Genomic DNA, 21,509 nt, shown 5'->3' with positions numbered 1-21,509 from the left:
GGACTCTAGCTTTTGCTTTCATTCACTGCTGGAGCTCAATGACAGGTGAACTTCAAGGAGAATCCTCTAGGTTTTCTGCAATGAAAGAGACCACGTTCCAGGTCTAGAACTGGAGTTGCCCAGGTTTCTAGAGTCCTGGCCCTGTCCTAGGAGAGTTAAAGCAACAGTGGGTCCATGCAGCAGAGCTCCCTGGGGTCTGCTGTCAGCAGTCAGATGATGTGATTCAAGCATTTGTCAACACCATCCAGCAATTACTCTCAGGAGATTCATCTTGGTGACTGGGTTAAAGTAAGATTAAAAAAAAAAAAGAAAGAAAGTGTAGAAAGGTCACTGTTTTCAGATATGCCAGACCTTCATGGGAAATCTAAGTTATCTGTGCACAATGTTGGTGGTGAATGAGCTAGGCAGACCACTCCAAATATTATAAGTCATAGGATCTACAGAAAACAAACGTTTTGCACCATATGTCACCAAAGCAGGTGGTTGAAGTCAGAAAATATACCTGCACCTACTAGCTGTTGGGAAGTCACTAAACACTCTAGGACTCAGCACCCTTACCAGAATAAGAAGTAACCTAGCACAGCTAGTGAGATTTAAATGTCTCCCATGATCCTCCTTATACCAACGCTGGTCATCAAATTAAAACATGAACTGATCATGTTATTCTGTTCATAAACCTTCACTGGCTCCCACAAGATAAAACCCTTTAGCATTGCATTCAAGAACTTTCACATATCAGCCAGCCCTCAGCCTTCACATCCTGCTTCCTCTATTGAAAGCATCCCATCTTTACTTTATTATGCCCAATGTTTTCAACCCTCAGTCTCTCTCCCTGGAAAGTCCTGCTCTGTTGTAAAATCCTACTCAATCTTCTAAATCAGACCCTTTCCTTATCCTGTACGCCTCCTAATTTTGTTGGCCTTTGGAACTTCAACAACACTTTGCTCACCTGCCTGCTGGTCTGTGAGTCCTAGGGCAAAGATGATGTCTTATTCATGTTTACATCCCCATCATACAGCACTGTGCCTTCCAATCTTAAAGATGCTCAAAAAAGTACTGGCTCATACATGGAAATGGAACTACATGAAGGTGTTTTTACTAGTAAACTAGAAGCCTCATTAAAATGTAGTAATTATTGTCATTGAAGGTGAAGAACCTGAGCAATAAGGAGAATTATACATTTAAAGGAATGAATCTCGCAAGCTTTTAAAATCTAGATACATTTTTTTCCAGGGCCCTGCAGGGGAACTGGTGGGTATACCAGGGGGTGGGCCCCTTGGCGTTACAAGGCATAATACCTTACCCTTCATTATGGGACAGAGCTGGTCCATGGAACTATACCTTCATCTGATGGCTATTGAAGATTCAGAAAGATCATCTCTCAGACTTTCTCAAAATCAAAACTTATAAATCTGTGTACCACTATGATTCCTTGTCTACAGCTACTGTTTTCCTCGCCTTTTAGTACAAGCTGCAGTGTCACTTAACTATGAGGGAAAGAGGCACTAGACTTTGAGCCCAGACAGACATGGGTTTGAAATATGACCCTCTCATTCATTCCCAGTGTGTGGCCTTGGACAGCGCACTCAGTCTTACAGAGCCAGTGACCTCACCTCTAAAAATAAGAGAAATGCATAACAGGGTTGTTGTGAAAAGCAAGTAAGAAAATGTGGAAGAAGGTATTGCAAACTAAAAATGTTATAAAACTGTAAGATGTTATTGCCATGATAAGTAGACAAGTACCAGCCACAGTCACGCCTTCCTTTATTACTTACTCCTTTCCCCATTTCTTTCTCCTGGATTCCCTTGCAGAGGGACCACAGTACAAATGTACATCTGACTGGGCTTGGGTCTGCTTTTGCATAGAGGTTTGCTCTAATCCCTAATAAGGCTGATCTACTTTTCCTCCATAAAGGGAGAACTTTTGTGGGGGAAATAACAGTTTCAGCAGCCCCTGTGGTAACAGAGCATTTCTTTGATCTCTTGCCACTATCTGAGTGTTGTTTTGAAAGTTACTTAAGGATGAAAGCATCCCCAAAAAAACTTACTGTCAAAGGGGATTTTAGCTCACCTCAAATCCAACCAACTCTGAGGTTTTGCATGTGTAAAACTGAGATGGTGACAGCTACATAAATATTAAATGAGCAATGAGATGTCAATGTTTTCATTACTGTTTGCAATTGAACTTGGAGTAAAGCTGAGACCAGTTACATACACCTGGAGAGAGAGCATGGTTTTTGATATGACCACGATATTTGATTTGGAAATTTTTAAGTATACAGTGTTGCTAATAGCTCTTAGTTTAAAAAAAAATGTAGTTGAACTCCAGTATTCACCAGTTCCTATGAGAGCTTGAGATGCCAAATATTTTGGGTTTACATAAAAATTTGGCTCACAAATGCCTCAATGAATAGGAAAAGCTGTCTCTTGGTGGGTAATAGGAAGTCAGGCCATTTCCTCCTACTCACAAAGGGTGAAGATAGTGCCAACCCTAATCTGGTATCCTATCTCCCATGGGTCATGGCACTAGTATTTTTCTGGTCTCCCTGACTACAGCCTTGCCCTCTCTAGTTTTTCTCCAAGGTACTGATCTTTCTAAATTGCAAATCTGATCAATTAATGGCCTGATCATTGAGCAGCAACAAAATGACTTCAAACTGTTGACCCTTATTAGCTTGACACTGAACTCCTGCTTCCCTATTGAAGTTCATCTGTGATTAAAGTCACTTTCCCATCTCACCTCACCTGTTCTCCTGTCCCCATAATCTTCTTGCCCCTTGCAGTTCCCTGACCACACCAGGAATCCCTTTGCACAAGCAGCAACCTCTGTCTGGAATGCCTTTGGCCACTCTCTCCACACAGCAGACCTACACATCCTTTAGGACTCTGCCAAGAGCCAGCTGGTCCAGAAAGCTATCACTGACCACCGTCTCCCCAGACTTAGCCTGCTTCTATCATAGCACTAATATTGCATTATAACCTTGTAATGATTTGTCTGTCTCTTCCATAAGACTTATTTGTCTAGAGGGCTAGGCTTAGGCTTTATTCGTATTTGCATCCCAGCACTTTACAGCATTGGGTCTCTGGTAAGATGTAAGTGAAAAGTCTAATAAATCAATCAGCCAATCAGTGCTAGATTTAAAGTTGGATTTGATTTCTTATCCCAAATATACCAGCAACTAGTTTGGGTTGGATACTGGATCAACAGATACAAAATTCAATAAATTCAACTATCTTTACTTATTGAGAACCTATTATATGTATTCCCCTCCAATAAACCCACATAATTCTTTTTCTTACAGTCTATGGACCAAGTACCTTACTCCCAAGATTTAAATATTGCCAATTACTTTCTTGCTCTACCTTGTTACCTTAGAACAGATAAAAGACTTTTCAAAATCTTAAGAGCTCCTTTCCCCCATCCCCCTCACACTGGATGACCTTTCTAGAATATTTATAAAACAGTAGCCTGGCTGGAGCATTCGAGATCTTGCTTCCCAGCAAATGTCATCAGTTTGGTTCAAATAAACTCTTAAAACTAAAATATAGGTGTGTGCGCGCGCGCGCGCCTGGTTCTTTCTTTTTAACTGTGAATTGACAAAGTCTTCTTTATTAAATGAATTGCTATATTCATTCACTTAAGACATCTTTATTGACACCTACTATGTGCCAGTTGTTCCCATGGACCAAGATAAAGGGCATGGGGTATTCTGCTAGTTTGAACAGATGAGCTGAAAAATGCTCAACATTATACATTTTAGATCCAAGCTACTGATTAAAATGTCTTTTGTAAATGTTGCAAATATAGAGACATCATATGTAAGTATATACCAAAGGCAACAAACAAAATACAGATAACTATAGCACTATCCTAAGAAAAGTAATTAGACCCTTCAAATGGCTCCAGCTAGGATATACATTGTATACTATGTGTAATTTTTATTGGGATCTCGAAAAGCATACATGTATGTTGCTTACAATATGAAGGGTTTTTCCTGATCCCCAGAAGTTCATTTGGGATTCCTGGACCCCAGGCAAAGAACATATTGCATGAACATGTTGAGGTTTGTGCTCTCTGTATCAGCCAGTCTGATCATCCACACAGAAGCAGAAGTTGAGCCTGGGAGAAGACAGGGCTCTTTGTGTCCCTGGGAATCTCTGGAAGGCTTCTTCTTGCCTTGATGGGAAAATCTAAAGATTGGATTTTTCAGGATCAATAAGGCACCCTTGTTGAGTAATTTACAGTAGAATGTGAAAGCAAATACAGAAGGGACACACCCCAAACAGAACATTCCTCTTGGTAAGGCACAAAGAGAGGACTGTGGCTGGCTGCTCCCCAGGTGGTCTCCTTTCTGCTTGCTTGCTCTCTTTCTCTCTTTCCTTTCTCTCACAAATTCCGATGGATCCTGGGGAACCACTCTTGCTTTGGAGTTGGTTTGTTCCCAGGTCATCCATCCTATCTCTCACCTCCGCTTAAGTGTCTCTAACCAGAGGAGAAAGAAACAGGTGGGGGAAAAAGATATGTCTTATTCAGGCCTGGGGAGGGCTGGGAGTAGGCTTTTGGAGGGAGAGGAGGAAGACAGCACCAGTGAGGTTATTTACAGAACATGAACCAGGCTCAAATTATACGCCAGCAGTTTACACAAGTCTTCTGTGACTGTTCACATTGCTGTTTTTTGGTTTTTTTTTACATCAGTACTTATCTTGGCCACCAGAGCCCATGTCGCTAACATCAAAATACAGAACAACTTCATGAGACTCCCAGGCCCCCAGCATCAGTACAATCCTCTGTTCTGCTCAGTGGTCACTATCCCCAGCCCTCTCTCCCTTTTGAAAGCCCAACAAGAAAATCACAGTATTGGAGACAACTCTGGTCCTAGGGGAAAAGGGACAGAGGTGCCAACCAGGAGCCTGGCCTTAGGTTCCCTCAGTACAACTCAAATGTTAAAAATACTTTCTGCAAGCTTTTCACAGTTGGAGCTCTCTCAAACTTAAAAGACCTCAACATGGCTACTAGTCTATTTATCACTTTATCCCCATATGTGCTCCGAAGGCAGACAAAACACCCATGGGTTCAAGTCCATATTCTGCATTAATAAGCTGTGTGGCCTTGAGTTAGTTATTTAAAAGTTTTGAGTCTCAGTTTCCTCATCTGAAAAATGAGAAAAATACTACCTACCCTATGGGACTGTTATGAAGATGAATAAAAAAATATTTGGAAGTAAAGCACAGTGCCCAATAAATATTACAGGGAAGACAAAATGCTCAATTAACACAGATTTTCTTTAAATGTCTACAATGTGCAGATACTTTTCTAGGTCCTGAGAATATGATGGGGGAGGGGGGGATAAACTCATGGAACTTACATTTTCTTGGATAAACAAGTAAACTAATAAATAATTATAGATAATAAATGCTAAAATTAAAGTAATAGAATAACTGTGAAAAAGGATGAGTTTGGTACATATAACTTGCTATGTTAGAGAAACAGAAAGTGCAGATAAAGCAAAATGTGTTGAATAGGACAGGGGTTACAAAGAAGTAGGCAGGAGCCAGATCATGACTCCTCATAGACTAGCAATCTGCAAACTCTTTCTATAAAGGGTCAGATAATAAATATCTTAGGCTTTCTGGGCCATATGGTCTCTGTTGCAACTATTCTGTTCTGCCACTGAGACAATATGTAAAGAATAAGTAGGTAGTGTTCCAATAAAGTTTATTTGTGGACACTGAAATTTGAATTTCATGTAATGTTGACATCACCAAATATTTTGATTTTCTTTCTTTGGTGTAAAAATCATTCTTAGCTCACAGGCTGCACAAAAACAGAAGGTAGGCTAGATTTGGGCAACAGGTCTCAGTTTGCCAGCCCCTTCTGTACACTATAGTAAGGTAAGGAGTGTGGATTTTATTCCAAGTGCACTTATGAGGTTTCCATGAAGGAAAGTATTGTGATGCTTTGACGAGATTGTTCTGGCTTCAGTGGACCTGTGGGGGTATGAACAGAGTCACAGAGACTAGCTTAGCTCTGAAACTATTGTAGGAATACCAATGTGAAACAACGGCAGCTTGGACAAGGGTGAGAGTAATGTTGCTTTTAAATAATTAAAAGGAGACCAATTTGCAATATATTGTGCAGGTGGAGTTGAAAATACATGTGCATGAATCATTATACTACAAAATACAGAGCATCAATGCCAGAAAAAATGACAGATTTAATTATTCTGGGAAATCAGAGAATGACCTGGAGTTGGACACTAATCCTTTCACCTGAGTAGGTATATTTTTGGGTTTTTTTTCCCCCTCTGAGTAGGTTTTTGACAAGAAGAGACAGTTGAGGCATTAGGCTGGAAAGATGACTTATTTCTTGAAAGTCTGCATGGTGATGGGGAAAGAACTTTGGTCTGAGATAGACTTGGCCTCTCTAAATCTCCTGTCCTCATCTCTCATCTATAAAAATGGACCATAATAGTAAACTGCAAGCTTCTTGAGACCAGGAACCACATCACTTGCCTCTCCATATACCAGAACCTAGCTGATCAATAATCTGACACCAACTCAATGAGTATTTACTGACCTACTATATGCTATGGCATGTGGTGTTGGGGAATCTATATACATATTCACTGTACTTATAGAGCTTTGACAATTGAAGAGGTAATTCACTAATAGATAATGACTGTGCTACAAAGGAACAATATTTGGTGTTCCAAGAGATATAACAGGGACTTGATGTTACACTGGGATCAGAGAAGGCTTGTGTGCAGAAGGGAAAAGGAAGGGATAATTAATGGAATGAAAATGAGAAAGGAGGAGGAATAACATTTCTGGCAAAATGAGCACTATGTGTGAAAAAGGAAGAAGCCTGACATGTTCAAGGACCTAAAAACTGGAGAGAGAAAGAGAACAGTGGGCACTCTGAAACTGAAGCAAGAGGTAGAGAAGGCCAGATGATCTAGAGCAGTGGTTCTCAACCTGTGGGTCGCGACCCCTTTCACAGGGGTCGCCTAAGACCATCGAAAAACACATATATAATTACATATTGTTTTTGTGATTAATCACTATGCTTTAATTATGTTCAATTTGTAACAATGAAATTGGGGGTCACCACAACATGAGGAAATGTATTAAAGGGTCGCGGCATTAGGAAGGTTGAGAACCACTGATCTCAAGCCTGATGGGCCAGGATAAGGATTGAGGGTTTTATCTCAAACTCAATAAGAAGTTATAGGTGAGCTTTGGGTCCACGCAGACTTGGCCTTAATTCCCAGTTTATCCACTTGTTAAACTGGTGGAATTATTGAATAAATGACTTAGCCTATCTTATAGGAATATTGTGAGAAATAAATGAGGAAGTTATCTGTAAAAGACCTGGTTGGTTTCCATTAAGTGTCAATTTTCCTTCCTTGGAGCACAGGTTAAATGCTGACAGTAGTGGGAAATAAGGCTCAGAAATTAGGTTAAATGGCCAGCTAAGGAGTCCTTAATTTGTAGATCACAGTGAGCAAAATGGCTGAGGATTGTCCCCCCACCACCACCATCAGGACCCACACACAAATCAAACCCACTCTATCTGAGCCCCTCCTCCATACTCTCCAAGAGGGTGGGGTGGGTCTCCAGAGATCAACATGGCATGGGTCCTGTCCTTAAGGAGTTTAATCTGTTAAAATTGTAATGAGGAAAATGGTATGTTAGTAATGGGTACAGTAAGAGAATGAAAGAAAAGCCAAAGCCAGTGCTTTCTCTGAGTGAAGGCTTCTCATCTGGCAGGAAAGTTGGAATGTTTTTGCTTTTGCCCCTGTGGCTGGTTATTTTAATTCCATGAGGGCCCTACAGGATTCAGAAAACTGTAAATTGGCCACATATCTTGGACCTTTTGTATATAAATCAAATAGCTGATCCTGTGATCCCCTGCCTGGTATTCTTTAGAAATGTAAAATTGCTTGCTGGAGCTCTCCCCCGGCAGACAAGAAGGGCATCAGTCTGCTGGAAACAAAACAAAACAAAACAAAAATCTCAGCATCACAGGAAGCTTTGCCAGGAGAAGAGCTCTTATCCCACTGAAAAGATGTCAGATCCTGTGTAGTCTCAGAGGAGTGGTGGGTGGGAGTCCCAGCCTTCAGATCTCTGTCACTTGGTTTGAGTCCCTGCTATTGTTCAACTTTATCCATTGCAGCTTTTAAAAAGCTTGTACATCTATAATAAATATTATTATCTGGACACTTTCTCTTAAAAAGGAGTCTAAAGCAAATAAAAATTTGTCTGGACAACTTATACTAGTAGTCCAAGGATATGGCAATGTTCCAAGGAAAATTAAAAAGTTTTTCTAAACTAATGACTAAAGTCTCTATTTTCAGTCCACAGTGTCCTAAAGGTGGCCATTCATAAAGCCCAGATAATCATAAATTATAATAATAATGTATAATAAAGCATATAATGATGAGGTACAGATAATCCTGGTTAGGTGCAGCGCTCTTTCACGGCATCAGGGGTAAAGGACTGGTATGTCCTGCCATCCATGCAATCAACACTCAGGTTCCTGTTGGTTGCCCCTGACTCTGCCATCCTTCTGTTGCGGTCATGTTTATGGATTCCCACCCTGCAGGCTGTGTGCTCTGCCAGTGTGGCTTAGGTAAAAAGAACTGACTTATGCTGGGAGCCTGGACACCTGTACTAAGTGCTTGCTTGGTAACTGAAATTCTGCGCCCCGATTCCTTCACTGTGCCACTCCTGCCTCCTAAATGAATGGCACATACCTCATTCTTGTGTCCTGGTAACAGAATGCTACCTAAATTATGCCCAAGAAATCTACACTCCTTAAACATTATACCCAGCTGGTCAGGATACACCCACCCTTAGAGTCCATCTGAGCAGTCATCAAGCATTTATCTAGTGGTAACTATTTAACAATTGGCTCTATGTGTGTGTGTGTTGGGGGGGGGCGGTCTATATGTATATATGCATACATATGCATACACTTTTATAAATTTCACTGACAGAAAAGATATGCAGCACACAATTTACAAATAATAAGAAAATATATATACTTTTTTGTAAATTCCTTGTAGCCTATTGATTCTCCCAAAATGTTTATTTTTATCAAACTCTTGAATCCATAGTCAACCTATAGCTGCAAGTAACAATGAGTGTAGTTCCAATGTAAATGTTGCTTGGTATTTTCATTTATTTTAAGGATGCAAAACAAAAATGAAACAACAAAAACTTATGTTGGAACTTCACTCATTTGTCAATGACATTCTTTGTTGAATTAAATAATAGTTTTCAAGCACTAGACAAATTTTTCTTCAATTTTTTTGTGCTACTCATTATTTAATAGCCACAGAAACTTTTAACTTTAATCTGCTTTATCAACATTTTCTCCATCACTTTCTTAAGTCTAGACCAGTGGTCAGCAAATTTCTCCTATAAAGGGCCAGAGAGTAAATACATTAGGCTTCATGAGCTATATATAGTCTCTGTCACATATTTTTCATTGTGTGTGTGTGTGTATTTTTTTTTTTACAGTCCTTCAAAAATGTAAAAACCAAAACCATTCTTAGCTCCTGGGCCATACAAAATCTCAGGCCAAATTTGGCTCATGGAACTGTAGTTTGCTGATACCTGGTCTAGACAGTCCACAAAATGAAAAATCAAGCCCTGGTTTATAGTATTTGCTGATTTCTATGGTGTAAATATTCCCACCATGGCCAATTTCAAGCTACCAACATGATGTCACTAAGTACATTGGGAAGAGATATTCAGTAGTACACCATTATATGCAGTTAGGGGTGATCAGATTGGAAGGGGGAGAAGTTGGGGGCGATCAGGCCAGCAGGCAGAGTGGTTAGGGGCAATCAGGCAGGCAGGCAGGTGAGCAGTTAGGAGCCAGCGGTCCCAGATTGCAAGAGGGATATCTGACTGCCGGTGGGGATCGGGCCTAAACCGGCAGTCGGATATCCCCTGAGAGGTCCCAGATTGGAGAGGGTGCAGGCCAGGCTGAGGGACACCCCCCAACCCCCGCATGAATTTCGTGCACCAGGCCACTAGTAATTAATAATAAAATGCTGTAAAAATAGAGATGAGTTTTAGGTACTTACTGCATTTGTCTTTAATATAATTTCTTTAACTTTAAGTTTATACAATTTAATTTTTCATGATGGCTGTATTAACCACCAGTTCACAAAATTCTGAAATTTTAACATTCAGCTCTTGTGAGCTATATGGGTCAACTTCAGCACCCTGTTGCATTTATCGCATATAAATATGAAGGCAAAGCTCTGACTTCCTCCCTTTCCCTATTTGTGCTTCCTCTGAAAGCCACCCTATCATACCACTTGGTCTCAGATGTGACACAAGAAGTGGATTTTGTACACTACTTTGTGATAAATTTGACACCTTCCCCAAACCAGTGAAATGTGTCTACTAAGGACAGATATCCTATAAATGTAAGAAAATAGTGACCTCTATATGACCTAGGTTTGTGGATTATTTATGCTCCCAATAACTCAACTAGTGCAGATTATTCAGACTTTCTCATCCCCAAACTATCAACATTACTGAGGGAATTTTGTTTGAAGACATTCCTAGTTCTCCTAGCTAAGTGACCAGATAAATAATGAGAGGTAAAGCACCATGGATCTCATTGGAGACATGAGGCTGGCAGCAACTGGGCCTCTGAAGACTGGTATGCATTCAACAAACATTTATGCTAGGCTTGGAAAGAGAGAAAGCCCCACTAGTAATAGTATGAACCATATAAATGATAATGCCTTTCATTTAAAAAACCAATGGGATCATGAGAAACAATACTTTTAGGTAAGAGACATATAGGATGAACTATTAGGAAGGACAAAAAGAAGCAAATGGATCCGACTGTGGAGCTTTTTCTGTGGTTACTTGTAGTGCTTTATGTACTTCTCAAAACCTGAATATTTAGACATCCCTGCTTCATATCTGTATCTGTGTGTCACTCTAGCATATGGCAGGCAAAACTAAAACAGTATACAGTATATACAGATGGGCACTTATTATTTGTGGGGTGGCAGAATCTGACAATAAGTAATTGAATACAACCTTCCAATTCCAACTTTGCTTTTAATCTTCTAGGAGTCGTGGGTCAGGAAGGCTTTACTAATGTCCAAAAAAAAAAAAAAAAAGCCGTTTGCCCTTAATTTAAATCATTGTTTTTCTAGAGAAATTTAATTTGGGGGGAAAATGTTTTTCTAATTAACTAGAAGACCATGTGCTATGCAAACAATAAAGATTTTTGTTTGAATGTAATGCATGCCCCTGATCCTAGGACTACCAAGGGAATTTAAAATAAAATATGCAAGCAGCTCTGACCTCCTATTTTGCCAGAGCTAAACAGAATTCTCAGATCCAGAGTTTTCACGTCAGTTCCCAATTTAAAACCCACAAGTGTTGAGCGGGCTCATGCTTCAGCAAGGCACATCTTCTCATCTCTAGAAATGACTGTATTTGGGTTTCTGGGCACGTCCCTCTCTCCCTCTTTCTTCCTCTTGTGCTATGGTTGGCCTGGAAGGTTAGAAACTGCACAATTAGATGGATCAGGGGAAGATTTCATAATGCTCTGGTGCTGGGCTAGACAGTCTAGCCAAATTCCGTTCATTAGCTAAGGCGCCAGGCTGAGTGTGGCCAGTAAGAATGTTGTTTTGGTTCCATAGAAATGTTGATAGGAAATAGGAAATAAACTTTTATTTTGGGGGTTCCTGAGAGACAGTTTGGGCAAGTGAAGAGTCTGGGATGCTGGGAATCTGGAGGCCAGTAGTTAATCTCCATCTCAACCACTTACTGGGCAGCTCAAGCAACTTTTGCTCTCTTTTGACTACGTTTTTTCTGACACTGTTTTCTTACTCTTTATGTACCAGCATCAGAGTTCTGTCTACTTTAGACTTTAAATATTTGAAAGTCCAGAATCAAGCATTCAATTTACCCAGCATTTACTGAGCCACCTGTGGTGCTATAATAAGTGCTTTGGATACTGGTATTAATTTGACATGGTCTTGCCCTCAAAGAGTATATAGACTACAGAGGAGACAGATGTCTTAAAAATTAAATACAAAACAATAATGCAAGTGCAATATAAACATTAAAATTGCTAAGACAGAAAATATAAGACAGAAAAATTGGCAAAGGAGCTTCCCTTGGAAGCCCAGGAGAAGCTATCGAATGGAAATGTCCTTGAACCAGGTCTGTTTGAATGAAGAGGAAGATAATTTGGGGACAGAGGATAGCGTACAAAAAAAGAAAACGGCATAAGCAATGGGTCTGAGGTCCAGTGACTGGTGAGGCCGGAGTGGGGGGTGTGGGTGGGGTCTGGGCAAGAGGCGAGAGGATAACTTACTGTGTACTCCTCCCGGTGTGCAAACAGGATAAAACAACTCTGGGCTTTGAGGCATTAGAGACTTCAGGGAGAACCTGGACAATAGCAGGTTTGGGGTTTATTTTTTAATCAGATGAAATTAACTGGACATTGTTGCAATGTTATTTCTTTACACCTTTAGGATACATAGTTATCACATCTCAAAAAACTGGCCTGAAACTTAAAAGTGTTCCAAAGAGAGCAGGGTGTATTAATCACACAGTCTACAACAGGAGACTTATTATTTACCTGTACGTTAGACTAAGTTCTCAGCTTGTACATCCTAACACTTCTAGTTCTGAGTTCTCTGCCTTTCTCATTAAGTCTGTGGCATTTCCCCTCACATTATAGGCTTTAGGTGACAAGCCCAGATCTTCAGTTCTTTTTCATCTTATGCTTTTTAACACGTTAAGCACCATGTCAGTCACTGGTGACTGACACTATACTTTCTGTTTGGACCTCGTCAGTCTCTGGCCACCAAACATATCGGTGAAATCGAATATCGCAGGCTAAACGGAAAGGAAGACAAAACAGGCTTGGCGCTTAATGCGTTAACTTTGGTTTACATAGCTGCCATCAGGTAAATGGTCATGTTCAGCTAGAACTCTCCTGCCCAAATGATTCTACATTTCTAAAGCTTAGATAAAAATGAAGTATTTGTTAAAATAACAGTGTCACATTTAAAATATCCATAGTTATTTTATTTAAATATAGTACATCACAGTTTGAGCCAGAGCCAAATTTTAAGAAATACTAACACCTAGGTTTTGTCTGTACCTTTCTTGCTCATGTTCAACTGCTATGAGCCATTGCATGATTAAACCCTGCTTCTATTTCCCAGACCTAAATAGAAACAGTTGCCTGATCTTTATCTTAAAATTATAAGTCTTATATAGCTTTAAACTTCATATACATGGCTCCAGCCCTTCAGGGATTTAAAGCAGGCTTATATGTGATTTTCTCATGGCCTTAATATTAAGTCTTTAAATGACCTACACATAACTTTCCAGAGAGACCATGCTAACTTGCCTTCTTAGAATTCCTAGTTGGCTCTCAAAGTGGCTCCTGCTTACTCTGTTCCCTCTTCGTTCTTAAATTATCAGAAGCTCCTTTTTACATGTCAGAAGAATCCACGAACCCAGGAAAGTACATAGAAGAAAAGGACTATTGGTCATCCCAGAATAGGTTGGCCATTCCAACATGGATAATTTTTTTCCTTCCAAGTGAATCTTCTCTTTTCCTAGTCCCTTCCCCCTTTGAAACCCATATGTGTTATAAGATCTAATTAGACTTAAATGCTTAAAACATTCTATTAAGTATAAAAGCAGGACCACACGCACATTCTGACAAACCTGCTTCTGTGTTTTTATTCTGATTTTCAAGAAGCCAGGCCCTCTTTTCCACCTGGAACATGCTCTGTAAAACATATTCAATAGCACATAAACAGTTCTTATTCAAAAATAAATTGTGTTTCTTCAGAAATTTTAAAGATTGTATCTTTGAGCAACTTCTCATTAATCACTTGCCAAATAATCTGGTATCATTCCCCCTAATCCCTAACTCTTCTTTGGGATGCTACCCTGAATCCTTAGCTTGGAATCAGAAGCTCTTAATTATCAGCCTTGAACTTTGAGCTCCACCACATCAGTCAATCAAGCATGTTCAATGGCAATCAAGGATATTTTTGTTTCTAGAATTTTCTTTGTTCTTTCTAGATGTCTTTATACATTTGCTACTAATTTTCATTCTGTTTTGTTTGTGATAACTCCCTCAATGATTTCTTTCTTTCCTTTAGTTAAAATATTATTCAAGATTATTCTCTGATTACAAACCCACTCCAATTTGACTTTCAGAGACGACTTCTTCAAGAGCTAGTAGTTCCTAATATGCAGAATAAAACATTTTGAAAACAATTATACACATATATATAACGTATATAAAAACATATATATGTGTGTTTTAGAATACATATTTATAAGGAGGTAGAGAGTTATAACTCTCAATTTGAAAGTTAACATAACTGTAATCATTTGATTTTAACTGGGTTTTACAATATGCCTGAAAGCTTCAAAGGGCAAGAGACTAGAGAAGAAGAAAATATCTCCATGTTGGAAAAAAGCAGTCTATTCCAGGTGTGTGTGTGTGTGTGTGTAAAATATTTAGTAGGCACCATCTATGTACTGCATACACAGATCCACATACCAGAAAGGAAAAGAAGTGACACTTTTCCTATTCTCAAGTTTCTCACGATCTAATAAGAAAAAGAGACACAATAAAGCATAATGTGTTTAATAAACCTTGTTTTTATATGAATAAAGAACTCTACGAGCACAAAAACAGGTGTTTAATTAATTATTGCACAGGAATTAAGAGTTGGCTTTGCCAGGTCTTAAACAATTAGTAGGGTTTCACAAAGCAAAAGTTGGAAGATGAGCAAAAGACACAGAGGCAGAAAAATACACACAATAATCAGATAACAGGACTTACATAACAAGGAATTTGCTTTGGGAAATGGAAGAAGATGAAGACAGGAGAGTAAGGTTGGAACCAGATTATGAAAGTCCTTGAATGCCTTGGTAAAAATTCATTTTATTTTGAAAGCACTATGAAAGATTTTAAGTGGAGGAATGAAATAAATAGATCTGCATTTCAAAACTATAATTCAGGTTATATAGTAAGAGGATTGTATATGAGGATGAAAAGATGAACAGAAAAATAAATTAGGAGCGCTAATCAGTTGATCTATCAGGCTTATAAAAAAATCAACTGCAGAGCTGATGATCATGATTATAAAGGCCTGTTCCACAGTAATTTCAGTGTGAGGGGAAGAGGGAAAACTTAGAACCTACTGGGTTTAGTAATTTATTCATTGTAAGGAATCAGGGGGAAAAGAGGAGGTAAGGACGCTCTGAGATTTGAGATTGGGGGACTGGGTATGCGTGAGTACCATGAGCTAAAATTGAGAAAACAAGAGAAGAAACATATCTTGGCAAGTACTTAAGAGATACTCAAGTGGAGTGAAGACTTACAGGAGGAAATTAAAGCTCCAGAAAGAGGTTATACCTAGAATTATAGTTTCAAGAGGCACAGCTGGAGCCATAACAGTGACTAAGGTCATTACCTGTGGCAAGTATGAGGAGTAAATAGAAGAGCCAAACCCCCAAGGAATAGCACATCAAAGGAAGAAGAAAAGGGGAACCCTGGGAGAGCCTGGAATGTGGAAATCAGGAGGGAGAAGCAGAAGAGAGTGTGCAACTAAAACCAATGGGAAAGAAGGTTGTAAAAAAATAAGGGAGGCCATTGTGGCAAAATTTCCTAAGAAGAGGTTTTGTGGATGGTCAGAACACTAGTAATTTTAGGAGAGCAATTTTGAGAGAGTGGAGAAAGCAAGGCAGACTCCCAGGAGAATAATGAAAAGAGGTAGAGGGGCTGTAACTAAAGCAGAGAGATCTGTGACTCTGGGGAAGCAACAGAATTTAGGAATAGCTTGGCTTAATTTTGAAGTATTTAAGTGTCATAGAGAATGTAATTTAAATCTTAAAGTCTATAGCTTGTCATCATGAGGTTTAGAAACACGCAGGCCTTGTCTCCCATGTGACTCATTTAGGATTGCCTTAAATCCTGCCATATGTAAACTGTCCCTTAAGACACTTTTTACCAATGATACAAAATTTATCTTTCCTGATCATGGTTTTTTCAACCAGTGGTCTCACAGGAAAATAGAGTATTAGAATTTGGGTGTTAGATGTAACCTTGAATGAACACCCACTTTGAGGATGCCAGGTGTGAGGGGAGCACTGCAGAGGTCAGCCACAAATCCCAAATCATGGGAGATAACGTCAGGAAGTAGAAGGAAAGCAGGGAATGGCGTATGAGACACTCAGGAAAGAGAATGATTCCAGGGGAAGGTGTCAGGTTTTATGGGAGGAAATGAAAGGAGGCTTCTTTATTTCGAATATGAGAATGTCACTGGGACCCTGAAATAGCATTTTCAGTAGAACAGTGAGGCAGAAACCAGACTTGGGAATAAATAGAATGCAGTGTCATAATGAAGCCTCTCACATATAATAAAATACGTCATCTTCTATATAAAGTGAACTTGTACATGTAATGTGCCTGAGAAAATGTGTGTCTATACACGCACACACACAAGTATTTAAGGTATATTAGTCATTGTTGAATAATTACTTTTTTTGGTCTTGTTTTAAAAAATATAATTGTGAATTTGGAAACTGACTTATGTTGAGGAGAATGTTAGATGTGTCAATATAGGAAAAAGAGGGTAAACTTACTATTTTTGAGAGAGATTCTGTGCTAGAGTGTCTTTATTTCTTAATGACAATTTCATCCATTCTCTCTTCCTCTCCCTCTGCCTCTTTCTGCCTCTCTTTCCCTCCTTCACTCCCTCCCAGTGGAATGGAGTATGTCTAAAGACTTCTGTCCTTTGGCTGGAGAAATCATCATGGAGGACCTACAGACCCTGAGATGCACAATTACAGGGCTTACAACGGTAAATGCCAAATCTTCCCCCTTAAACTTCCCATTCCCCTGCCCCTGATGTTTGTGCGGGGATTTTGGTAGCAAATGCCTTACTCTGGAAGCAACAGGCAACACCCAGTCCTCTGGCAACAACTGCCATTCGTTAAGCGTGATATGTCTGGTATCCATAATCTGAACCCCACAACGGAGTGAGCAGACAGCATGAACCACTTTGTAAGCTGCCATGTTCTACGGAGATCAGAAAAAGACTGGCCTCACACAAGCCTTGAAAGCTGCTGCTTTCTGGATCTCAGTCTAATCTTTAGGGGGGGATCAAAGGCTCCGAGAGATCCAATTTTGACTCCCTGTCTGATGGTAAAAATAACAGCCTCATCTATCCCTCACCCCCACAGCCTGGTTGAGATCAGTCATCAATTGGAGTCACACAATTTCCTGAGAAAAATCCTTTTTCCTTGATTTAAAAAAAAAAAAATCTGTCTAAATCTGCTCTCTCAAAAAAGAAGCTATATATGGTGGCGCTACATTTCTCAGTAACCTGAACCAATTTAAACTGTGAATGAAAAACTGGAACAAACTGTGCTTATTTGTTCAACCAATCTAAAGTTAAATGTTAATTATTTATAGAACTATAAACCATATAAGCATACAAAATGCAAAATATAAAAACACCTAGCAAATCAGTTCAGACAGAAACAAACCCTATATTTCCTCTAATAATTAAAATGCAACAAAACTGGATCACCGAAATCTTTTTTTATAATGGGAAAAAAAACATTTTTAAGTAAACTTAAATCCAACCTGTAATTTTTTTTGGTGGGGGGAGAGCAGCACAATTTAAATAATACCTTAGGACCCTTCACATGTGAGAGGTAGAGGGAGAATTTTGTTATTATTGTTGTTTTTCTGTTAGTCAATTAAAACAGTTCTATGTAAAGTACAATCCTGAAACCCAGCATTAAGAAGGTGCACCAGGGTACATCTCTTCAAATATGAACCAGCTCATTCTAACAGAATGCTTGGTGGTTGGGTCACCACCACAGAATCCTGACTTTTAGTTCTAATCACACGTCTACACCAGAGGCCAAAACTGTGGATTACCAGAAAAAACAAACACGAGTAGGTGGCCCCCAGAGATGCTATCAGCAGACGGCAGACGACTGATTCCCAACCCTATAGCTCACATGATGGAAGAGGGCCATAGAGAACCCTAGGGAATTTCCATTGCTTGAAAAGAAAAAGTGTTATGGTGATAAAAATGGAAAGCTCTCCACAGAGAATTTCTCTAATATTTGAACTAATTTTTATAGGAATTAAGTTTTTCCACTTGGTCATCCAATGAGAACAATGCAGACAGTATCCTAATCACATAAAAGAGAAGTAGATTTACACTTCTACAGAGTCTCCATTACCTTGAGGTACAGAGAAACCCATTTTTAATGTTAAAAAAATTTTGACTTTACATTAGAGTAAGCCCAATATTATTAAACCCCTAGCAAAGGCTCTTCAGAGATTGCTTTTTTTTTTTTAACTACAAACACCATTTTACAATTTTTGCAATCAATGGTTTATCAAATGCTGGCTTCTAAAATGCCCCTTTGAGTTCACCGGGAAAAAACAAACTCTTCAAAGCAAAAACATAAAGCCATACAAAACATGTTAAAAGATTATAAGCAAACAAAAATAACTCCTTAACTCATAATACCAGAAGACATTAAAGAATATATCATTGTTTTAATAACAGTTTTAAAGTGGAAGTAATATCAAATAATTAACTTTTTTGAAGTTTTGATAGGTGAGTTGAGAATGTTTATTGTAGCATTGTTTATTGTGGCGTAACGTGTGAAAATAATCCAAACTTGCACCAGTGAGGGATTAGTTAAATAAATGGCTGTATTTGCCCCACAGAGAAGTACGATGCAGCCACTAAAAGAATGAAGCAGAACTTTAATGACTAATCTGAAAAGATATTCATTAAAACTTGTTACTTTTATAAAGCAAGTTGATCAGCTAAAATGGTGATGGTGGTTGTCTCTGGGGGAGGGGAAGATGAGAAAGGTGAGGGTGAAAAAGTACTCTTTTTTGGTAAACCTTATAAAACTGTGTATTTTAAAAATTGGTGTTTATGTGTTTTGGAGGGGCCAGAAAAAGTAATTTATGATATTGTATTTCTTGGGAAAGAAGAAAGCATAAAGAAAGCAAAAGGACACCCCCAAAATATGTATTATCATACGTAAACATAATAGTCAAGAAAAGCTAGAAAGCTAAAGTATGGGTGGTGGAGTAGTTTGCTCTCAAGTGATAAAGGAGTTCAGCAGACAAGAACATCTACTTCTAGGGTAACAGTGACTAAATAAAATTCCTGATGCATTCTTCTATTTTGATACTTTGCAGGGCCAACAGTACTTTGTTCAAGTCTCAGCTTATAACATGAAAGGATGGGGACCTGCTCAGACCACGACGCCAACATGTGCCTCTCCTTCTAGTAGGTGGTGGTTGTGAACTCCCTCAAGCCTGGCAACAGGCTCCAACTCCCACTCTATCCTCAGGATGCCACTGCCATTCATTCCCTCTCTCCACTGCAGGGGACTAACTCAGGGCAGCATCTGCGCCACATAATGAATGATTTATCTGCAGAAATGCTCCCCTGGGAAGCAACTCAGTGGAATGAAAGGAGATATGTAACCAGCAAGACTAAATTTGGTGCCCATTAACTGTATAGCCTTCAAAGGTTACTTAAACTCTCAGAGTCTCAATTCAACATCTATAGAATGGGTCTGATCATAGCCTTATCCAGGGCTTTTGTGGGGATATAGTGAAACGACTCCGTGGCACTGGCTGGCCCAAAATACATAGAGTCCATTTTAGCTCTTATCACCCCTTTTGTGACAGGAACCTAGCAAATCTTACATTCCGTCAGAAGAAAAACTTTCTCACAAACAGGCACTCTGCCACAAATATAACTGATAATATCTGTTGTGGTGGCTGAAAAACCCAGCAAAGCCTCCTCTAATTATTTGAAGTTTAATCATTTATGCCCTGGTATATCTGGTAACTCTTTGTTAACCAGAAAAAAAAACAATCTCCAAACATACCATATAATATATTTTTCTGCATAATGAGCCTATTGCTGGTATTGTAGTTTTTTGGATCTTCACGAATGTGATAGTTAAAAATGGTATAATATGCTTCCTGTGAGTGCAAACTGCTACTTCCTTTTTGGAACACAATTTGCCATCTATATCAACTACCATAAGAACATTCATTTCTTTCTAACCTATAATTACACATCTAGGAATTTAATCTAAGAAAACAGATGCAGACAAACAATTATGGACAAAGATGTGCAGTGCAGCAACATATTGGTATAGTGAAATATCATGTGTGGTGAGAAAACAAGTATTCTATATTAACTTAATGGTTAAATAAAGTATCATATAGTATCTATACTACAGAAGAAAATGGTGTTTTACAAAACATTCATTGTGTTGAAGAAATTCTTATAGTATAAGCTTTGTGTAAAAAATGCAAGATTTTTATACAACATTTAAACTGTGAGTTTGACTATAATTAGATAGGTGTGTCTGCATAGAACTCTCCAAATTTAATAGTGGATATCTGAGTTATGAGTTTTCTTTTTTATATTTATATACTTTTTGAGTATTATGATAACTCTTTACCCAGGACCAATCACAAATTGGTGGTATATTATGGGGTTTCCCATTCAGTATCTCACTTAATCCTCACAACTATCAGTCACCACTGTTCCATCTTGTGAATAAGCAGCATCAGAGCTAACATCTATAAGACTCATTATATGCTATGTGTTAATCTAGGAATTTATCATGGGTTAACTCTTTTAATCTTTATAACAAACCTACTGAGGTGAATTTTATTCTTAGACCCATTTTACTGATGAGAGAACTATTAACATAGAGAGGCACATACACACACAGAGCCCCACATCACCAAACTAGCAACCACTGAAGTCAGGTCCAAACCCTCCGTCTCCTCTAATAATAAGGAAATAGGGATTCAGAGAGGATGTTGCCTTACTCAAGGTTACAACTCTGGTATGTGGCTAAGCCAGGATCCACGCCCAAACAGCTCAAGACCCGCTATCTAGACCAGGAGTAACTAGTGCCCCACTATCAGGCAGACAAGCCAACTAAGAACCAGCCAACCATTCCTGACTCCCATCTCTGGTGGATTCAGACAGCTAATCCAGATCATACAGAGCCTTAGATCACTGATACCAGAGACTCTATAAGGCTCCTGAATCCCCTAGCACTTAATGATTTAAGTATTCCGGTCTTATTTAGACATCTTTCTTATTCAAGACTTGTCAGAAATACAAACTGGGAATATTGAAAGATAAAGATAATAAGGGAACCAATCTCTTTCCAAGAAGAAAAGGAAATAGGTATGTATTATTGGAAATGGAGGGATAGAAGAGACAGAAAAGAAAAAAAAAAAGCTAGCCTCAGCTCACTTGAAGGTAGGGCAGTGGGAAACCCACTCCAAATGCACAACCCATGCAAATTCAGATCTGCATGTGGATGCGTTTACATATAAACATCACATGTCTGGTTCTATAAATAAATTTTATTCAGACACTCTTCCTCACAGC

General features: G+C 39.0%; 1 protein-coding gene across 1 annotated transcript in view; it reads left to right on the top strand.

Annotated features, from left to right (window-relative positions):
- ANKFN1 (ankyrin-repeat and fibronectin type III domain containing 1) overlaps positions 1-21,509 on the top strand; it is a 450,804-nt gene that overhangs the window by 391,544 nt on the left and 37,751 nt on the right. Inside the window, exons 10-11 of the mRNA XM_005872543.2 lie at positions 16,795-16,892; positions 19,274-19,364. Of these exons, the coding sequence (XP_005872605.1) occupies positions 16,795-16,892; positions 19,274-19,364 (189 nt within the window). The remainder of the gene's footprint in view (positions 1-16,794; positions 16,893-19,273; positions 19,365-21,509) is intronic.

The sequence above is a fragment of the Myotis brandtii genome, unplaced genomic scaffold (genome assembly GCF_000412655.1).
Source record: "Myotis brandtii unplaced genomic scaffold, ASM41265v1 scaffold383, whole genome shotgun sequence".
NCBI lineage: Eukaryota > Metazoa > Chordata > Mammalia > Chiroptera > Vespertilionidae > Myotis > Myotis brandtii.
This window is presented reverse-complemented; position numbering and strand designations above follow the sequence as displayed.